The sequence below is a fragment of the Peromyscus californicus genome, unplaced genomic scaffold (assembly GCF_007827085.1).
Source record: "Peromyscus californicus insignis strain IS unplaced genomic scaffold, ASM782708v3 Scaffold_5__1_contigs__length_169319896, whole genome shotgun sequence".
NCBI classification, from domain to species: domain Eukaryota; kingdom Metazoa; phylum Chordata; class Mammalia; order Rodentia; family Cricetidae; genus Peromyscus; species Peromyscus californicus.
Genome location: NW_026294573.1, coordinates 33,996,962 through 34,019,414, shown reverse-complemented (window position 1 = coordinate 34,019,414; position 22,453 = coordinate 33,996,962). Strand labels below are relative to the sequence as shown.

Below are 22,453 nucleotides of genomic sequence, written 5' to 3'. Positions count from 1 at the left end.
CCTGCTAAACGCTCCACCTGTTGACAGCAAAGCCACAACCCGGCCAGCGAACTTGAGATGGAGAGGATGACGCGGCAGGGGCAATGACAAGATGACATGCCTCGGTAGGGAGGGGCCTCGAACCCCCGCTCTTGACATCCCCAACGCAAGCAAGGTCCAAAGTGCCCCGGTGGCGGCCGGGAGAATCCAAGCTGTGTGCTAGTCCGGGCGGCGCAGTGGCAGAGGTTGGAAGGCGGAGGTCACGAGGTACATTTCTGAGGAGCTGGAATCCCGGGAGAGGGCCCGGGGCCGCCTCGGCCGCCCTTAAGCGTGAGGCGCAAACACGGCAAGGCGTTCCGCGCTGGCCACTGTCGGTTCCCGCCGTCCGCGAGCGGGCGGAGCCGCGGCAGCCCAGGGGCACTACTTGTCCCCGCGGAGGAACCCCTCGCACATCGCGGTGGCCGCGACGGGGCGGACCGCCGCGCGGAGGACGCCGGGCCGGCAGCGCTGCGACGTCGCGGGAGGCGGGGGTGGGAGGGAGCGGGCCGGGAAGTAGTTCCGGGTGCGCGGCCCCGGATGTTGGCTGCTCCCGCCGCTGCCGCCGCCGCCGCCGCCGCCGCCGTCGCCGCCGCTCTCGGCGCCGCTCCGGGCCTGGGCCGCTCTCTAAGGGCGCCGTTGGGACCTTTCGCGGGGAACGGAGACGCACGCAGCGGCCGGGGGCTCGGCCGGGCCGTTCCGGCCTGCGCAGCCTGAGGTGAGCAAGCGTCGCCAGGGTCTCGTCCGGGCTGGGGCGGCTGGCGGGGAGGCGGGGCTGGGGCATCTCCTGGGACGCGGGCGGGGGCTGCCCTGGGCGAGCGGCGCTCGCTCCCCTCCGCGCACGCTCCCCGTGGCCCGCGGTGGGCGCCGCGCCGGGCCGGGCTGGGCCGGGTCGGGTCGGGTCGGGCCGGGCCGGGAGGGAGGTGCCTTCCCTCACCCGCGGCGCAGCTCCTCAGCTGCCGCTGCCCCTCAGCCCAACGCCGCTGGCGCCTGCCCCTCCCCCAGGTGGGCCCGCGCCGCGGGAGCCGGGGAGGCGGAGGACCGCGACAGTCGTGCTCTCATCGCTCGGTGACCGGCGCCTGGCCCGGGCTCGTCCGGTTCCCGGAGCGATGCGGCGTCCTCTCTTCGCGCTCGGGGCTTTTTTTCTGCCCGGACGGCGGCCAGTGCTCTGCGGGTCGGGGGTGCCCTGCGGGGGTGAGGAGGCTCGGGCGAGGGTCCCGCCTTCTCGCCCATCCTGTCGTCGTCGCGTCCTTCTCTGGCATTGGGGCAAAGGCAGCCTTCGCATGCGGACGTGTTGCTGCTGTCCTGCGTGTGTTGCATCCTGCCCACGTGGTAGTGTCCCGTCCCTCCCACTCCCTCCATTTTTGCAGTTGGTCAAGAGGGAGTTAGCGGGATGGCTTTTCCCCCCCCCTGCTGTACAGCCCCCCACCCCCCCGTGATTTCTTCCGGGCAGCGTGGAAGGTGTTAAGGTCAGTTTGTTTTGCTGAGAATGACTGTTTTATGGAAGAATCAAGAGTTGTACTCTTACGAAATTGAGACCAGTAGGGGACATACCAGACCTTAGTTCATTGACATCTTTTCCACCCCAGTAGCTCTTGTTCTTTTCTCTACCGCTTAATCCTCCAGAGAGCAAGCACTTGCTACTGGTGTGTTGATGTGCACAGTATTCCGTTCTCTATTCTACTTTACGTGTCTCTGTGGCCTAATGTTTTCCATTCTGTGTTGGTGCAGTGCTCTGGTGGTTGCTAGATTCCCTGAATGAGTCGTGTCAGGAAGCTCGAGATTGGTGGGCTTCTGTTCGCCTTTCACTGTTTGTCTTTATTTTTTCCTTATGTTTTATTCCCCAGTGAGAACGCATGCATGCATGTTCTTTGGGCCTTAGTTATATACATAGGTTTTCTTTGGCAGGTGGATTAGGTTCCACTTGGCTGTACTGAAAGTTCTTTTATTCCACTTTTCTAAAATGCACTAGGTACTGTTGGGCTCTGTCTAACACTGGTTTTGAAACACGTGGGTATTGTTGTTCGTTTTGTTTTATTTTCCCCTAATAGCTGTCTGTTCCAGGTTAAGGTTTCCATCTTGGCTATGTTTTGCTCTTTGGAGACCACAGATTACACTCTTTCCAGTAGCACTGACAGGCTTTTTATTCCTTTCAAACCATAGCATGTATTTATAGAGAAAACGATAACTGCTCCCCCCTCTTTTTTTTCAGGCCAAGTGATCTCCATCTTTATGTTAGGAAGGGGTGTAGATGTGGTTGAATTTTTGAGTATTTAGATGAGCTTGGAGGTTGCTGATTCCTGTTTGGTTTTGTTTGGAATTGAGATGAATCTTGTTCTGTGCTTGTTTTGTGCTGCTGAGGAGTTTCTCATGCCTTTATTAGATGTTTTGTGGACGAGATCGAGATGTTTATTTTGGCTTTCAGTTTATTAGTTGGGGTAAAATGAAACTTAACTGTTTTGAAGTCATTCTTGTGAAAATTTCTAGTATTCTCGTTTTTCACACTAAAGCTTTTCCTTTTTTATTATTTATTTATTTTTCAATTTTAGACAGTCTTATATAGACCAAGCTGACTTCTAAGTCAGTGTGGTGAGGACTGGCTTTGAACTCTTGATCATGCCTTCACCTCCCAAGTACTGGGATTACATACCCTTGTCACTACTATAACTGGCTACATTGTAGTCTCAAAATGCTTTTTTTTTCTTTTTTCTTTTTTTCTTTCGAGACAGGGTTTCTCTGTGTAGTTTTGGTGCCTGTCCTGGATCTTGCTGTGTAGACCAGGCTGTCTTCGAACTCACAGAGATCTTCCTGGCTCTGCCTCCCAAAGCTGGGATTAAAGGCATGCGCCACCACCGCCCGGCTTTAAAATGTATTTTTGATAGTGCCTTTTCCCTTTTTTATCTGATACAAGTGTGAGTATATTCTTCCTTTTCCTTCTATGTAGAATAAAAGTATTTAAATACAGATTCTGCTTTCATTATGCTAACTTTGGGTGGGGCTGTGAAAATAGAATGTTGTTCTGATACATTCTGAGGCACATTTTTATAGTAAGGCTGTCAGCATTTGTATACTTGTGTAAAGTACCATGCTGTGAAGTAAGATATATAAAGACACACAAGGACTAAAATAATGGGTGTCTGAAAAAGGAGTGGAAGTTGTCTCTACCTTTGGAGGAGCAGCCTTATACATCATATGTACTAAACAGTCTTTCCATTTGAAATAACGCAGCCAAGTAAGTGGTGTGAAAAAGGAATTTCCAATGGCAAAGAGGCTTATTCAGGAGATTAAAGGGACTTGTAAAGGCAGAAAAGTGGCATGATACCAAGTAGCTTGATGGTCACAGAGCATTTTATTGGTGGATAAATATATGTACTTATACGTTTGTTTAGGGTACATTGGTTGAGGATCATCAAGGATAGAGGATTTGGTTTGGTAGGGTGCCTTAGTACTTTCTCAAGACGTGAAACGATGTATATTGTATCCAAGAAAGGTTTCTGTGTCAGCTGAGTGTGCAGGAAATGGGGAAACTGACTAGAATGTTCTTGGAAAGTTTTAGGAAGAAGATGATGGTCTGATATAAGAAACTGGTTGTAGAGCTGGGCGGTGGTGGCGCACGCCTTTAATCCCAGCACTGGGGAGGCAGAGCCAGGCGGATCTCTGTGAGTTCGAGGCCAGCCTGGGCTACCAAGTGAGTTCCAGGAAAAGGTGCAAAGCTACACAGAGAAACCCTGTCTCGAAAAACCAAAAAAAAAAAAAAAACAGAAACTGGTTGTGAAAGTAAATAACATTTATTGAATGCTTATAGCATTCCTGGAATTATTGTAAGCTTTTTACATATTTTTAATTTTTACGTTTTGGAATCATCAAATGACTTAGCAGGGTCCTAGCTGTGTGCATTTAATCATCATTTATGGTGGGTGGTCCTGTGAGAGACACATTTGCAGTGATGGCCTGTAAGTGGAAGTAAAGCACTTGAGTAGACACTTGTCAGGAGGGTTGTAGGACAGTGGGGGACTCTGCAGTATTTGGGGTTTTACTTAGGCTAAGAGGAAAATGAAGCATTCTGAGAGGAACCAGGAAGTAGTTTCTGCCATCGAGGCCAAGAATAGGAAGATTTTCTACAGGGTAGGATTGTTGACAATATTTAATTTAGTTTTAAAATTCATGGACAGCGACCTTAATGCAAAGACATTGAACCAGACCAGAAGGAATTTTGAAAGGAAAGTAACAGATTGACAAATTATGTTTTCACAGGTTCTGTAGAGATTTTATGCTGGTATGGTAATATTTTAGTATTTTCTCCTAAAGTTTCTTCTGGTATTATTATTGATCATATCAGAGTTACTCAATTGTCAAAAAATGAGTTTGTCTTCAAAAAAGAAACTAGTGTTCCAAGCCGGGTGGTGTTATTGCATACCTTTAATCCCAGCACTTAGGAGGCAGAGACAGGAGGATTGCTGAGTTGGAGACCAGCCTGGTCTACAGAGCAAGTTTCAGGACACCAGAGTTACATAGAGAAAACCTATCTGGAAAAACAAAAAACAAAACAAAAAAAAAGAAAAAGAAACTAGTGTTCTCAAGATAGTTACTTTTTACTTTTAACTATTCTTTTGTTTGTTTTTCTTTCTTTCTTTTTCTTTTTTTTTGGAAATAGGTTTCTTTATGTAGTCCTGGTTGTTCTGAAACCCTCTGTGTAGATCAGGCTGGCTTCAAACTCAAAGGTTCCCTTGCTTCCGGCTCCTTCACCACCACCATGCACCAAAGGATCACACTGTTTCACACTGACAGTCTCTTGTGTCTGACTTCTTTCTTGATTAAGGGTTGTTGATGTAGTAAGTCAGTGTTTCATTGCCAGATATTCTACAGTATAGATATATTTTTATCTAGTCTTAACTCATTTAAGCCCTTCATCAATGTCATCTAGTCTTCATTCTACCAACTCTTACAGCTTAATTTTTGGTTTATAAACTCTGCTGTGCTCTACTAGGCATTAGGGATCCAGAGGTGTAAGCCATGGTTGGTCCTTGAACATGTGTAGAGCTTTTATGGTGTGTGTATATTTTCTCATTCATTACCTCATTTGATCACACAGCAAACTTCAGTGTAGGGAAAACATCTTAGGGACGAACTGTGTTGTTAGATGACCTGCCCAGGATTGCACTTGAACTGCTGGAGCAGATGTCATCTTTGTTAATTTTTTTTTTCTTTCCTTTTTTTTTTCCTTTCCATTTCTCCTATTCTTTACTTACTACATCAACAACCCTTAATCAAGAAAGAAGTCAGACACAAGAGACTGTCAGTGTGAAACAGTGTGATCCTTTGGTGCATGGTGGTGGTGAAGGAGCCGGAAGCAAGGGAATCTTTGAGTTTGAAGCCAACCTGATCTACACAGAGGGTTTCAGAACAACCAGGACTACATAAAGAAGCCTATTTCCAAAAAAAAAAAAAGAAAGAAAGAAAGAAAAGAAAAACAAACAAAAGAATAGTTAAAAGATCCCTGTGTAAATTTCTGAAGAGACAAGGGAACTTGGAAATCCATATCACTTGGAGAAATAATTTCATTTTTTGGTGCCCCTCCCCCCCCCAAAATGCTGTGTTGCTTTGAACTTGAAGCTATTTTCTGCCTCTCCCTCATTAGTATGGGATATAGTATAGGTATGAACCACCACATCCAACCTGGGAATTACTGAATTTTCGTGAGGACTCTTGGGGACTCAAAGTGAAGACTTAGCAGAATTTTGTTGCTTGTTTGCTCTGTTTAGACAAGTCATTTTATATTTCTGCCCTTCCTCCTAGAACTTGAATGGTATGGAATGTGATGACAGTAGGTAATGTTAGTAATAACTACACTAACATTTTGAGATCTTATTTTAGCAAAGAAGTATTCAGAATACATTCAATATACGATCCTTACTACGGTCCCTAAGTAGTAGATTTTATTATCAGATTTTCACAGATGAGGAAATAGACACTTTAAGGTGAAATAACTTGCTTAAGGGTACATAGCTAGGAATGGAAAGAACCAAGTTTTGAAGTTTTCATAGTCTAATGTCAGAACTCGGAATTAATCACTGTACTGTTTTGCTTACTGATTATGAATTAATAAAAGGTAACATTTCAAAGAAGAGCATGATTGGAATATGAAGATTGGATTTTGAATATAGTTGGAGAAGCAGTGAAAATGACTTGACATTGCATGAACATTTCTTTTAATGTGGACCTAAAATAAGATAGATGCTTAGACATCAGTGTGTGTTGTTTGTTCGAACAGCTTATTCCTAGAAACTACATACTGAGTGCTCTTCACTGTTGGTGTTTTCTGCCCGGTAGCTTCCCTCTTTGCTGCTATGCAGAAACTTTGCCCCTCTGTCTGCAGTTTTCTCTGAACTCAGACTTTGCTTCCACTTTGAACAGTTAGCTTTTTAGTCCAAGAGGGAGGCACTCTACCTCTTTCTCCTCAAAACTCATGAAAGCATCACAGTGGCATTTCATAATAAATTTGAAAATTTTCAAATATCTTAATTGGCATAACAGTATTTCAGTGTACAAAAAAGAACCAAAGTACAGTGTTTTGGCTTTAGAGATTGACTTATACTGAAATTGGGAACGGCATCCGTTGTACAGGATTTTTGATTTAATAGAATTTGTTATAACCAGATCAGCAAAACATTATTACTGTAGGCCATCTGTTGGGAAATGGAAATAGCTTTGTTGCGAGGAACCAGATGTTGTACTTATATTTATAACAATGGCACTCACTCTACTTATTTTAAGTAACCTTTTGCTGGTAGGTACCTTTGGTTGCTATTCTATTTGATATATGAGAACTCGATGTTTTTCAAACTGATGAATACTCTTGTACAATCAGGTCAAAACAAATGACTTATGGTGCCAAACTTTAATACTACAATAAGATAAAAATTTTTACTCTGACACTCTTCCTAGAACCCCAGTTTCTAATACTTTCTAGGCTACTTGGGTTGCTTTAAGAATTTTACCATAAATCTAACATGATTCTGTTTTGGTGTGATTGGATCTATATTAATATTACATTGTCTTTATTTTCCATCTTCACTGAATGAAATACTTTATGACAGATTCAGACTTATGAAGTACAATTAGAGGAACTATTAGAATATAGTCTTAGCTGGTAAATAGCTCAGAGATTAGGAATGCTTGCTGTGTAGTTATGAGAATGGAGTTTTTAATTCCAGCACCTATATAACAAGCCAGATACTCTGCAAATGCCTTTCTTTACTCCCAACTCCAAGGAATTCAACACTCTCTTCTGGCATCTATTCGAGTTAAGTCACAAGCCTGTGTATGCACGTTTCCATATACTCACACAGACGCATACATGAATAAAATCTTAAAAAAAAAAAAAAAAAAGACTGGTGAGGTAGCTTGGTTGGTAAAGGTGCTTGCCACCAAGCTTGATGACCTGAATTTGGTTCTCAGAACCCACATGGTGGAAGGAGAGAACTGACTTCTACAACTTTCAGTCAAAATTTTCACCTGGAGTGCAAAGCAAAGAGCTGTCAACTGAATTCCTAGTCAGTAAGAATACTGTTAGTGGGATAGGATTAAATTCAGATGAGTATTCTGATTGACTAGAAGAGTTTAGTGCTAATGTATGTATTAAAAACCCCAGAAATTGGAATCAGCTCTTGCCTTAGGTTGAGACCTGACCTGACCGTTTAAACCATCAATAGACCTTAGTTTCTAATCGTTACTGTGAGATTTGTGAGAGGAATGTAGTAGTAAGTAAAACTTGTGGCTTTCAGTAGTGGTTTCACATTTTGTTTGCTTACAGAGAACGAGTTTGGGAAGAGGTTATAGTATGATAGAAATAGGTTATTTACATTCTAGATTTTGGGTGATTATTGAATTATTAAAAATATTTTTTTTTTTATTTTGCAACACAGTTCAGCTCCACATATCAGCCACGGATTCCCCTGCTCTCCCCCCTCCCGCCCCCTAAAAATAATTCTTGTCAATAGACTTCATGGGTTACCCTACTGTCACCCATGGTGAGTCCAGAATATACCTCATTCACTTTCTGTCCTATCTTGTATTACCAACAGAAAACTGTCTTATGATGTGTTTCAGATTTATATACTTTGCACCTTTTAGTGACTTTCTTTCCTGAATTTCTTTTTTTTTTTTTTGGTTTTTCGAGACAGGGTTTCTCTGTGTAGCTTTGCCCCTTTCCTGGAATCTTTTTTTTTTTTTTTTTTTTTAAGGAATACAAAGCACACATGCACACAGTCCTAAGGATTCAAACACTAAGGAAATTATCATCGAGAAGATAACTTTTTTTTTAAAGATTTATTTATTATGTATACAGCATGCATGACTGCAGGCCAGAAGAGGGCACCAGATCTCATTTCAGATGGTTGTGAGTCACCATGTGGGTGCTGGGAATTGAACTCAGGACCTCTGGAAGAACAGTCAGTGCTCTTAACCTCTGAGCCATCTCTCCAGCCCTTTTCTGAATTTCTTACAAAGAAAACTATAACTATCTAATCTTCAACTCCCTCAGAGACCCGAGAAGGAAATAATACCTTAAAAATAATTACCTAGTAAAACAGGAAGTGCAAACAAGTGACTTCCAAAAAATGTGAGTTATGACAGAAACAGCCAGCTTCCTGGACAGTCATCCGAGGTTTCTCTGCAATGTTGGGGCATCATCTTCGGCCTACGGCTTAGCATATTCACTGACAGACTCATTTGTGAAGCAGGATATATACAAGGCCTATAGCTTGACCCACATTTGGTGCGAGTATTCCATTTATCAGGTAAACTTGAATTCCGCCAGTGTCATGTCATAATTCAGGATTTTAAATTCTGGAAATTGCTGGTGTTTTTGGAATTTGGCTTCCCATTCTTCTTGGCTTGCGGGTGACTTTATCTCCTTTATTAAATGCCAGTCTACTATTGAGAGACCAGACTCTGTCAGGCTAGTTACTCTTCCAAGAATAACTGTTCCAGCTACTGTTCCACTGTACACCAGGAGCTATCAGTTCACTGCCTGTTCAGCAGCCTTCGAAGGAAGGGGCACTGTACCATTTCTGGATTGCAAAGGCACTTTGGCAATGGTGCCATATTGCCCTGGCCTCAGAGGATGCCTGTTGCCAAAGCTGCAAGGATCGGCAGTCCGTGTGTGTGTGTGTGTGTGTGTGTGTGTGTGTGTGTGTGTGTGTGTGTCCGTCCGTCCGTCGGTCCGTCCTGCTTGTCCATTTTGGGCAGCATACTGTCAGCAGTTGATGTGAGGGCACTTTCTTGCCCAGTGGCTAACTTTTGCCACTGTGAAAGTAAACTCCATGTGGAGGTTCTTCAATGCTTATATCTTCTGTACTTACTATGCAGAACATGTAGGCATTCTTACATATTCAGTCAAATAGTACATAAGAAGGCATTTTGTTTTTCATCTTAATTTTAAGAATTTTAGTATTGTTTTAAATAGTGTGTATCAAGTTACCCTTTTAGCTGGTATGATGAAATAAATACATTGTAGTTCCTAGAATACTGAATTTATCATTCAGGCCAGTGAACTTTCCTATTAAAAGACTTAGGATATGGCCATTTAGTTTCTCTTCCCAAGCCTGCGTTCAGTGGTAGTCTAATAAATAAGGCATGGTACACGCCTGTATTCAGCACTCAGGAAGGGAGGCAGAGGCAAGAGGTTTGCTATAGACTTGAGGTCAGCCTGTTGTACATAGTGATTGAATGCTAGCAGGGAAAAAAAAGGTAGCCTGTTTGTTTTATGTAGGCTTTAACTGAAGCAAAATGTACTTCTAACCAATCTCTTTTTCCTCTGTGGAACAGTGGAGCCTGTAGTCTGCCTTCTTTCACAAGAGAACCCTTCAAGTATTTAAAAATTATTATTTCAACAGATATTTTGATGCAGTGTATGTAAGGCATTGTCAAATGGCAGCTCAGAGGCAGTTCTGTTCCCAGTGACAGGTGTGGATAAAAGATCTATGGGTTTACCAGAAAGTAATGGTTTTGTTTCTACTGATGAAGAAAGTTTCTTAGAATAGGTAGTATTTGAAATGAGATGAGATACGGGCATTTTAGGCTAAGAGAATAACCAGAAATGTAAAAGATGAGGCACAGTGGAAATTAGAGGAAAAGAGGCTTCCTAAACTGTGTATCAGGATATTAAAAATGTTCACTGTTGTTTTCTCAGTACTTGAAGCGTGGCAAATAATTATTAGAAATCAATAAATTGTCACATTTGGAAAAATACTAAATACCTTTTCATGCACATTCCAAAGTAGTTAAGGTTATTGAAATTTTTGATGTCTTTTGGAGTGGAAAAAAATGTAATGTTTTTCTCACTTTTTTGAATACTCACTAGCAGTTGGGAAGCCTCAGGAAAATAATATGCTCAGCCTGTATATTAGAAGTGAGTTGTAAACCTGGAAAATGTTTTCTTCTCTAAGCTTAATAGACCTAGCTTCTTAGCTTCTTCAGTGATTCTCCACTTGACTTGGTTTCCTTTTTTTGTTTTAAATGAAGACAGTCTTACTACACAGCCTTGACTGCCCTAAAACTTGGATTGTAGGCTAGGCTGACCTCAAACTCATAAAGATCTACTTCCCTCTTCCCTCTAGTCCTGGAATCAAAGGTGTGTGCCACCACAGACCATGGACTTTTGGTTTCTAATCTCCTCACTCATATTATGAATCTTTCCCTGTGAACACTCAGCTTTGTAAGTGTTCTTAACATGTCCTGCTCAAAACAACATAGTACTCGGTATGAACTAAGTGAAGAGTTTATGAAGCTGTTAACCTTCTTGGTCTGGATTCTAGCTTTCTAATGAAGCCTGAGACTATTTACTTCTTTCTAGTAGCTGAGGCACTACCCTGGCTCATATTTAGTTCCCATATTGATTTACAAGGATTTCTTTGAGTAAATTCATAGAGAATTCTTTTTAGTAGAGCTATCAAATGAGTACCTGTTTTCTTCTGAATGAATATGTGTGTGTGTGTGTGTGTGTGTGTGTGTGTGTGTGTGTGTGTGTGTATGCTATTTTCTCAGGAATAATAGTCATTCATTTTTGCTTCCTGAAATTTAGGAAAAGAAAAAATAATTAATTGTGCAAATGCTGGAGTTGAATAAATAATACCCAAAGAGTCTACCTGGTCTATTGATTCTATGCAGAAGTATATAAAATATAAGTTGGGTCTGTAATTACAGCTGCTTGAGAGGCTAAGGCAATAGGATCATACATTTAAGGCCTGCTTGGGCTACAGAATGAGTTCAAGGCCAGCTTGGGCAATTTAATGAGCTCCTGTCTCAACATAAAAGGTAATAAGAGGTCTTAGGGTTATAGCTTAGTGAAAGAATGCCTATCAAACATGTGGGGTCTTGAGTTTAATCTTCCATTCTCTCGCCCAACCCCAGTATATAAAATAAAATGATTCCTCATCTATTGAGGTTCAAAAATTGAGGGTTTTTTTTTTGTTATATACCTGAAGTGTCTTGTTTTCTTTTGTACTGATGTTATTTTTTATTTTTATTTTCTTATTACTAATATATTTTTTTGAGACAGGGTCTCACTATATAGCCCTGGCTGTCCTGGAACTTGATATATAGACCAGGCTGGCCTCAAATTAAGGAGATCCATCTGCCTCTGCTGGGATTAAAGGCATGTGCAGTCATGCTAGACTCTTATATTATTATATGTGCCATTATTGTCTTTAACAAAATTGATGGTATTTTCTTTTTTCTTCTCGTGTATGTATGTGGGGTGCCTGTGTGTGTACATGAATTTGTGTGTGTGTGTTGTATGCACATATGTATATGTGTATGAATGGGCGACCAAGGTTGACATTGAGTATTCCTTAATCATTCTCCTTATTCATTAAGGCAGGGTCTTTCATTTGAACCCAGTGCTGTCCCATAGTTTTGCCTGAGGGAAATCCTGTCGTCTCCTCGTATGTACTGGAATTATAGATGGGTGGCTGTTAGGCCTGCCTGAGTTTTATGTGGGTTCAGTGGATTCAAACTCTGGTCTTCATGGTTGCACAGAATTGCTTTAATTAACTACTTAGTCATTTCAATAGGTGTGGGTCATCTTCCCCTCTAATTTAAATTGACAGCATGTCATGGATGTCTTTTGATTTCCAGTGCATAACCAAATTCCTGATTACTTTAAAATGCCTTTTATGATTGGCTTTTAGTTGAATTAAGATCTAGGCAAAGTTCATACATTACATTTAGGGTTTTTGTGTGTGTGTGTGTGTGTGTGTGTGTGTGTGTGTGTGTTTCCTTTTTAAAAAAAATTATCTCAACCATAGCTCACTTCCCCTTTGATTTTTGAGACAGAGTTCTCACTATATGTAGCCCAGGCAGTCTGTGATGGTTATAGCATTAATTGTCAACCTAACAATCTAGAATTAGCTGCTGAGGAAATGGGCCTCTGTGCACACCTTTGTGTGGGGGTTTATCTTGATGCTATTATTTGGGTGACACTGGAATCCTGGAACTGAGTAAGAAGTAGTTAGTACTCATTCATGCTCTCTGCTTTCTGATTGTGAATGCCATGTGACCAGCTGCCTTAGGCTCTGTCACCCTGACTTTCCCACTATGCGGGACTGTGCCTTGAACCATAAGACTTCTCTCTTAAGTTGCTTTTGTCTGGGTGTTATCACAGCTTCAGGGAAAGAAACACAGCTACTGAGCTAGAACTTGCTGTGTAGCCCAGGCTACCCTTGAAGTATCCTCTTGCTTCAGCCTCTAAATGACATCATTTTAGGTATGAGTCAATATGCCTGAGCTTCCTCCGTTTTACTTTTTTGTCAGACTTTGACTCCTTTAGTTCCTTTATCTGTCTCTTATACAAAATTCTTTTATATTGCTTTTGGAACATATAACTTTTTTTTCATCAGTTCAAGTGTTTTGGAACATTAAGTATAAAACATGTGCCAGGCATTGGAGGTAGATGGACGTTATTTGACATGGATTAACCCACTGGAACTAGCATTCTGGTGGCAGAGACATGTGCATAGTGAAACAAGGAGTACAGGGTAGACTTTTTTGCCTTCAGTTTCATGTAGTCCAGGATAACTTTGAACTCGGTATAGAGCCTGGGACCGCCATAAACCTCTGATCCTCCTGCCTCTACCTCCCAAGTGATAGGATAACAGGCCTGTGCCATCATCATGCCCTGTTTTAGAATCATCTGAAAACATCCCTTTAATCATGTCCTGATCAGAAACCCATGATTGATTGTCTCTTGAATGAATCCAAATTATACCCTTTTTGGTCTGGTCTGTCACTCATGGGTCTACTGGCTGTTTTTAAAACCACTTTAATTTAGTTTTATTGTTACTGTGGTGCTGAGGGATTGGACCCTTAGCCTCATACATGGCTAAGCATATACTCTTCCACTGCACTGCCATCCAGTTCTCACTGAATCGTACCACCTTTTTTGAGTGGAACTAAAACCAAGTTTATACTATGCATGTAGCATTTTTATTCTTCAACGAGTTCACAAACATCTTTGAGAGGAAAAAATATATATTTGTGTGTGATTCTAGGACTAATTATGAGTACTCAGAAAATCACAGTTGATGCACCCAGCCTGTTTCTACCTTCCCTGAATCCAGAGTTTCTGCCACTTCAAAGAGAATGTCCTGATCTGGATCTCTTGTTCATTCAGTGGTTCAGATCAGAGATGACAGGTATACAGTTTTTATGTCAACTGCTTTTCTATCACTTTAGCTGTGGGTATCTATTACCTTTTGGTTCTGTTCAGAATTGACCTCAGGCAGCCACTGTTGGTTGAGCAGAATTGAAAATGACGTGAAACCTTTCTGATAACTTTGCCCTATACCTGAATTAACTTATATATCACCTGATAGAACTTTTAATTGACAGACACCCTGGGTTCACCCAGCAATAATGAATTAGGATTTCTAGGAATGGGACAGAAATGATAGCCGGGCAGTGGTGGCACATGCCTTTTATTCCAGTGCTAGGGAGGCAGAGGTAGGCGATCTTTGTGAGTTCAAAGCCAGCCTGGTCTACAGAGCGAGTTCCAGGGCAGCCGGGGATACACAGAGAAACACTTGTCTTAAAAAACTTAAAAAAAAGTCAGCAATGGTTTTTAGACTGATTTTAGGTAGCAGGGAGGTAATTTTTATTTTTATTAATTCTAGTATTGAAGACCATAGTTTCCTGTCATTTGGGGTATATTGCAGCATTTATTCCTCTTGACATTCAGAAAGTTCTGATAGGTTCATTTTATTTTTTAAGGGTATGATAGACTCTTGATTTGAATTACACTAGGCAAAGCACATGAATCCAATGCCCAAGATAAAGATACAGGATCCAGAGAAATGGCATGTTAGTTTTCTAAATATAACTGAGCTCATATTTAAAGCTCGGAACCCTTGAGCTTTCTGAAAGCCAATTCTATCTTTGTTTAATGAATACCTTTAATAATAATTAAAATGGAAGGGCTTAATATATTGGGAGTGGATAGTTTTTTAGATTTTGAATATTTCATGTATATCAATAAAGGTGATTCGAACAAATAACATGATTTAATTTACTGTTGTCACATTTTCCATGAAAATAAGTATATAAATTAGAGGGGGAAAAAGGTCTTTTTATTGGATCACATGATTTGATTTTTGGGTCCGGATGTTGTGGTTAAATTACTGAGCAGAGGAGAAAGACTGGAGCTTCAGGATTATCAGTGAGTTAACGACAGACCCAAAAATAGAATCCTGCTCTTTGCTTGGTTATGATTTGGTTTGAAGAGGGGGTCTGTGATCTGGTTAGATAATTGCAGGAAGTAAGGTTTGGGGTTTGGAAGAAGTTAGAACAACTCTGTTGTGTTTGGCCAAGAAGTCCTCTCTCTCCCTTGTGTTTACCTCCTGATTTAAGACCATGGTTTGAAGCAAGAGGGAAGAAAAGAGGCCAGTTTTAAACTTCGTGCTCTTAATCTTAAAAAGCTGAAGCTAATGGTTGCTCTCTTCCCCCAGCTCATCTTTGTCTCGTTTTGTTTCAGGAGAGGGATATATACTATGTAGTTGATCCATAGGAAATAGTGGTGGCTTTCTTCTGTTTTTTTTTGTTTGTTTGTTTTGTTTTTTTTAAGACTTATGAACCTTAAAAAATTATTTTAATTCTTTGACCAATTTCATATATGTATACATTGATCATATCCACCAACTCTCCCCTCCCACTTGTATGAACTTTTGTAATGGGCTGTATGTGTGTCATTGTTTAGTGAATAGAGTATGGTTTGGAAATAGTGGCGACCTCAGAACACACTGTTGAATGGATCAAGGGGTATCAATTTAAAAGTGATTGTTAGGAGGAGAGTTGCTTTGTAATGACATCATTGCCTTACTACTTTGTTCTGTTCTACCTTTGGATCTTGGGGCAAGTACTATATAGGAAAGAGCAGGAACTTGACAGAATAAAAACGTGTGTGTGGCTGCTGAACTCTTCCCTCTAAACAGATATGATGGGATACAATTCACTCATCAGATAGTTCATCCATTTAAAGTGTAAAATCCAGTGTGTTTTAGTGTACTCACAGGTGCAAACAGCACTGCAATCTAATTTTAGAACTTGTTCCTCCCCCTCTAAGACACTCCATACTCAATAACAGCCAGTCCCTGTCCTCCATTTAGCTAGCCCTTAGAAACTAAGAGTCTGATTACTGATTCAAATTTGCCCAATTTTGGATACTTTGTATAAATGGAATGGTATCATATAATTATAGGGTTTTTTGTTTGTTTGTTTGTTTTTTGTTTTTGTTTTTGTTTTTGTCTTTTTTTCCCCTTTAGCATAATGTTTTCAAAGTTGTAAGCATTGTAGCCCATCAGTACTTTCATATTTAATACACTATTCAGTTACTCATTGGTTGGTGGGCATCTGGATTGTTTTACTCTTTTGTTTTTAGGATTTAATCTTCTGTTTAGGTTTTTCCTGTGAATTTATATATTTAGGGAGGTTTTCTTTCTTTTTTTTTTTTTTTAACCCTTAGGAGTAGAATTGCTGGATTATATGGTAAGTCAGTGTTTAGCTTTTTGATGGACTGATGGGCTTTTCAGAGGAGCTACACAAGCACTAGAGGATTTTAAGAACTTTAAGAAGTTTAAAATTTATAAACTATTTAACTGTTGTTATATCTAGGTGCAGGTGTTCCTACTTTTTCCATCATGGCTTCTGGGGGTCAAACTCAGGTAGTTAGGTTTTCATGACTAGTTCCTCCCCCAAGCCAGCTTGTCTGCTGTGATTATGGTTTTGATTTGTATTTCTTTTGTGGTAAAAAATGCCAAATACCTATGTATTTGTGAGACATCTGCCTGTCTTCTTTGTAGCTAAGGCTGTTGAAATCCTTGCCTGTTTTTAAATTAGATTGCTTTTTTAATTATTGAGTTTGAAGGATATATGTATGTATGTATGTTCTGGATAGAACTTGCTTTTCTAATTTTTCCTAAATTATGTTGAGATAGAAATAATAGACATAAAGACTGGATTAGAGATCCAGTCAGTTTCAAGCAGATCTTACTTTAACTTGCTTTTTAAAAAATTATCTGTGTTTATCTGTACATGTGTGACGATCAGAGGCTGTTTTTTGTGGAGTTAGTAGTTTAGGTGAGGTCTGGGGATTGAACAACGGTACCAGGTTTGCAGAACCATTTTACTAGTTCGTTTTTTAAATTTTCCTTTTTTTTTTTTTTTTTTTTTAAAAACTCTGGAAGTGGGCCGGGCGGTGGTGGCGCACGCCTTTAATCCCAGCACTCGGGAGGCAGAGCCAGGCGGATCTCTGTGAGTTCGAGGCCAGCCTGGTCTCCAAAGCGAGTACCAGGAAAGGCGCAAAGCTACACAGAGAAACCCTGTCTCGAAAAACCAAAAAAAAAAAAAAAAAAAAACTCTGGAAGAAATGGATTGATTGATTCATTGAACAGATAAAAGTAGCAGTAGTCAAAGAAACCTCTTAGCAATCAACCACTCCTTACCTGCTGTCCTCCACACCTGGTCTCCTGGCAACAACATTGTCATCTACTGTCATGTCCTAGATAAGAGTTTGGTTATTCTGTACTGTTTGTGTAAATGGAATCATATAATATGTGGCATTTTGTGTATGAATTTTCACTTAGAACAGGCTTTCAAAAGCTCATCTATATTGTAATACATAAAAAGATGTCATTCTATGGTGCAATAATATATTACATATGTTGTCATTGCTATACTGATACACATTTTGTTTCCTGTTCATTAGCTGATAGTAATTTGTTCTTTAATTATGAATATCCAAATGCTATGGAATGTTTAAATACAAATTTTTATAGGAATATATAAATTGTCTTGGAGATACATATGTCTATAAATAGAATTGCTCAGCCTATGGTAACTTTGAACTTGTAAAAGGAGTGTGTGTGTTTCTAGGGATTGAATTTAGGGTCTTTTGCATGCTAGGTAAGCAGTCTGCCACTGAGCTATTTTCTATCTCCTTTGCCTTTTTAAAAAGTAGTTGATAGAGGAGAATATGATTTCTAAAGAGTTAAAGAGTCAAAATGATTTTGGCTAACTCCACAGCTCTTCATTGCCACCTACCTATGGAACAGACTACCAAGGGTGATGTTTGGGTCCGCAGAGCAAATGCACCCAGATTACTGCCTCACAGTCCTGGGTGAAGAGGGAAGAGACCAAGTCCTAGATGGTCACATCTTTGATTAAGTTCTACCCACTTACAAAGTTACTTCATTGGAGAGGAGTAGACTTAAGAGGCCAAGAGTGTTAAGAGAAGGTGTACTTCATAGAAACCAAGAGTTAGAAAGAAGCATTGGCTCTAACAGCATTGAGGTAGAGCCCTGAGAGCCATCTTATATGAAAAGACTGCTGTTTTATCAAGATGATGGAGTCACTTTTAAGAATGATAAGTTTAGGATTTTCAGGAGGTAGTGTTTTGTACATGGTTGGAGAACTGAGGGTACCCTGCTGGAGAAAGAAGGGTTTGATCTGCATTTGGGCATTTAAAATACAGTGCTAGATAAACTACCTGTGACGTAAAACAACAGAGAAAGGTAACCTTGCGCCTGAGCTCTATGGTTTGATTGTGCTGATACTTCTCCTCTATCTTACTATGGGTGGCCTGTTTCTGATTTTTGTGTTTTAGTTGTGAATTCATTATTCACATGCATTATTTTGAACCCCTGCTTGGAAGATTTTTTTTCCAGACCTAGATCAAGGGGGAATTTCTCCTATATCTTATAGGCACTTTAAGCACAATTCTAGCTCTGAGCTTGTGTGCACTGCTGTACTAGCCCCCCATCTCCTTGCCTCCACTTAGTGCCAAGGATTAAAAAACACAGTTTTCCTTATTTCTCTTGGATAAGACCTGTATTTTGCTGCTTTAACTTTTAGAGGTCTTAAGTTTGTCCAAGAAAGGCTTGTTTTAGTACTTCTTGTCTAGTTTTACTTCCATCTCTTATTTCATACCAAGTTTTTGGTTCTTTTATAAGGGTTTTAACATATGTAGCCAGCATTATAGTTATTTTCAGTGGTTATGGTCATCCCAACAAAAACATAAGTTTCTGTCTTTAGTTAGTTGCTGAGAACCCATTTAAGTTTCTTAAAGGTTATAAATTTAGATCAAAATCTAGTGATTTATTTGGCCCTTTTAGTGTTTAGAAAACAGGAGTCAGAGTTCAAGCAAGGTTTTGAATTTCTTCTTTTGAAAACTTGGAAGTTCCTACAACACTGTCTAAAATGCTGCCTAGCAGCACTGGGCTGGAACTGGGAATGAACAGGCTTTAGAGTAAGCACCCCTTCAGTTGCTCACATCTCACCATGTTCACCTGCACGTTGTGTACCCGGCCTGTTCAGTCTTTCTGTAGTACCTGTTAATCCTAGACATTTGTGGATTATATTTGTACCTAGTAAAAATATGGACATTCTACCGTTAAGTTATACAGTGTGCTAGTAGATACACGTACATTTATTCATTTATTCTAAACAAATCTGTAATGGTTAATACATAAAATTAGATGGGTGGTATTATCCTCAAGTTTTTTTTTTTTTTTTTTTTTTTTGGTTTTTCGAGACAGGGTTTCTCTGTGTAGCTTTGCGCCTTTCCTGGGACTCACTTGGTAGTCCAGGCTGGCCTCGAACTCACAGAGATCCGCCTGGCTCTGCCTCCCGAGTGCTGGGATTAAAGGCGTGCGCCACCACCGCCCGGCAATCCTCAAGTTTTAATGAAGAAAATAGTAGTGTATCAGAATCTGAACTACTCAAGTCCCCTTTTACTCAAGTGCTACTCTGCTCTTTCTGATTTTGCAGTTCTTCAGATCAAGTATTAGTGGCATTTAATACGCAAAAGCAATAAAGATAGCAGTTTTCCTTGAAGACTAGTTGCATGGAGGAGATGATGTGGGTGTAGGTACTGGCATGTTCAGTGCTAATGGTAGCTTTCAGGCACCTTGCTGGAATGCTTAGAATTCTACTGAACACTTTGGACACAATTTATTCTGTGACTCATCTGTTAACTATGAGGTCTCATAATATGAGGTCTCAGCACTTTTCAGTGTCAATTACATTGTTTCTCTCTCTCTCTCTCTCTCTCTCTCTCTCTCTCTCTCTCTCTTTTGGTTTTTCAAGACAGGGTTTCTCTGTGTAGCTTTGCACCTTTCCTGGAACTCACTTGGTAGCCCAGGCTGGCCTCGAACTCACAGAGATCCGCCTGGCTCTGCCTCCCGAGTGCTGGGATTAAAGGCGTGCGCCACCACCGCCCGGCTTGTGTCTCTTTTATGTGATTGATATGTGTGTCATTGATACTATTAGTAATACTTTTCATTCATACATGTTTTATTATTGGTGATTCTTTTAGCTTTTGATTTTTGTGTGGGAGGCCAGCTTCCACATTTATTTACCCCAGGGACTCTTGAGGACAGAGGAATAAGAGATTTAGATAGAAATAGAAGGAGAGAGAAACAAACACAGGATAGCCTCGGGTGGGCCGATATCCAGCGGCCCCTTCTGTCTCTTCTAAAGGGCTATTTATAGGAATGCAAGGGGTGGAGCAAGGGCCTCCCCCTAGCTCAGCCAAGGGCAGACCCTTCCAATCACCTAGAAACCATACACATGGTCAAGCAATCCTCTAATGCAGCTCTGCTGGGTAAAGCAAGCTCAGATCTCACTAGGAACCTTTGTGGGCCTCCATATTTTTGTTCAATATTTTAATTAGAATTGTAGTTGTTATAATTTAATTTACTTTGAGGCATCTAATAATGAATTCTTTTTTACTTTTAGATTCTCTTTGTGGCCAGATGGGTTTGTATGGACAAGCTTGTCCATCTGTAACTTCATTAAGGTGAGTACTTTCTTTTTTTTCTTTATTGGAACATCTCACATTTGGAAAGTTACGTTGGTCATGTCATATTGTAGTGAAATTCAAGGTGAAGGCTCAGTATAGTGGGTTTTTTTTTTTTTAAATAAAATAGCATCACTCTTCATCTCTCCAGTGAAGTACAATAAATCACCTTTGCTGTAGAAAAAAATACTGCTATTTTGTGACATAGTGCATTTTGGAGTGGGAGGTATTTATGCTTATAGAGATTTTTGAGAAAATGGGATTTAGCTCTGTTAATCTCCAGGGATAATTTTGACCATGAAACAACATAACTATACTTTTGTTGTTTCTTAAAAATTTAATCTGCTTTCTACTTGCTTTAATTAAAAAATACATTTCTGTTGCTTTGTAGCAGATTATTAAGTAAGACTAAATTACTGATTTTAACTTATTTCTGAAGAGTGGTATAAAAACATGTAATTTAGATTATCCTCTTCTACATTAAATTAAGCAAATGAAATTAAAAAGTAGGAATTAAGTTGTTTTATACAAGCTAGTGATTTCAGATTTTTATTTTTTTTTTTTTTTGGTTTTTCGAGACAGGGTTTCTCTGTGTAGCTTTGTGCCTTTCCTGGATCTAGCTCTGTAGACCAGACTGGCCTCGAACTCACAAAGATCTGCCTGCCTCTGCCTCCTGAGTGCTGGGATTAAAGGCGTGCGCCACCACCGCCCAGCTAGATTTTTTTTTTAAGTTACCATATTCTTTGAATCCAGTCTCCTGTTAGATCCAGTGGGTAAAGCACACAAGTGTGAAGCTTTCCTAGGCTGCCATGTTCTATTCTTTTAGTGGCCTCTGAGGGGTTGTTGTTGGTCCAGGAGCAGGTTTGAAAAGTAAGCTTGCTGGGTGTGCTGGCTTATGCCTTTAAACCCAGCACTCGGGAGTTTGAGGCCAGGGTGGTCTCTAGAGCTAGTTCCACTGTGTTATTTTGAACCGGGTTAAAATAACCCAGGGAAAGCTTCACTGAAAAGGAGACATTTGAGTGAAGAGCTGGAAGAGTGATGGAATGAGCCAGATATATATTTGGTATGCAGAGAATGAGCATTCTAAGTAGAGGGAACCTAGAAATTGCCACAGTAGGAGGCTGTTCTATGTTGGAGGAACATTATGCTGGTCAGTGTTAACTGGAGCAGAGTAAAGGATGACTCGAGGGCATGAGGAGAGAGAGAATACATTGCTAGAGTCATGAAAGTGAAGTTAAGGAGTGTGTAGGTTTGGGACAGATTCTCATTTTCTATAGTGACATGGAAGGAAGATGAACAGTGAGTTTGCCCTTTTTTTTTTTTTTTTTTTTTTGGTTTTTCGAGACAGGGTTTCTCCATGTAGCTTTGCGCCTTTCCTGGAACTCACATGGTAGCCCAGGCTGGCCTCGAACTCACAGAGATCCGCCTGGCTCTGCCTCCCGAGTGCTGGGATTAAAGGCGTGCGCCACCACCGCCCGGCGAGTTTGCCCTTTTGTGTTTTCAGTGCTAGCATCCATCAGAGCGAAGCTCCTTGCTGTTCTGTGGAAAACTACATGCCATTTAACCATGAGAACACATTTTCCACTTACGTAGCTTGAGTGTTTTTCCTCCCTTTGAAGGCAAGGGATACCTATATTGTTCTAGAAGTCATTTTGGAAAAAAAAAGCCTGCCACTATTTCTTATATCTCAGAACTGCTCTAGAACTAATTTGACTTAATGGTGATTTCTTTTCATGTCATGGGAGGAATCATTTTTTTAAATATATTTAAAATTTTGGGAATGGTTATATCAAGCTGTTTTGTAGACTGCTCTTCCACTGAATAGATTTCATTAAAAATAACTTATAATGATATGCTGGAACAATCATGTATAAAAGCTATTGACTGATACTTTAAAGTTGTTTTGAGTATTTATGTTTAAGTTAAGGCCTTATATAACCAACGGTTAAGTTGCATGCTTGCCTAAATTTTGCTTGATAAGGTTACAGAACTGGGATAAATAAAATTTACGCACAGTGTGCTGTAATTCTTGTATATAATATTCTAGAATCAGAATCTTTTACATACAGTTATAACTCTGTCAACTAGGAC

General features: G+C 40.5%; 1 protein-coding gene across 1 annotated transcript in view; it reads left to right on the top strand.

Annotated features, from left to right (window-relative positions):
- The first annotated feature begins 103 nt into the window (after nucleotides 1-103).
- The window catches only part of Foxj3 (forkhead box J3), a 100,907-nt gene continuing 78,557 nt past the window's right edge, over nucleotides 104-22,453 (top strand). Inside the window, 2 exon segments of the mRNA XM_052715576.1 lie at nucleotides 104-246; nucleotides 20,302-20,362. Coding sequence (XP_052571536.1) covers nucleotides 20,319-20,362 — 44 coding nt within the window. The 5' untranslated portion in view covers nucleotides 104-246; nucleotides 20,302-20,318.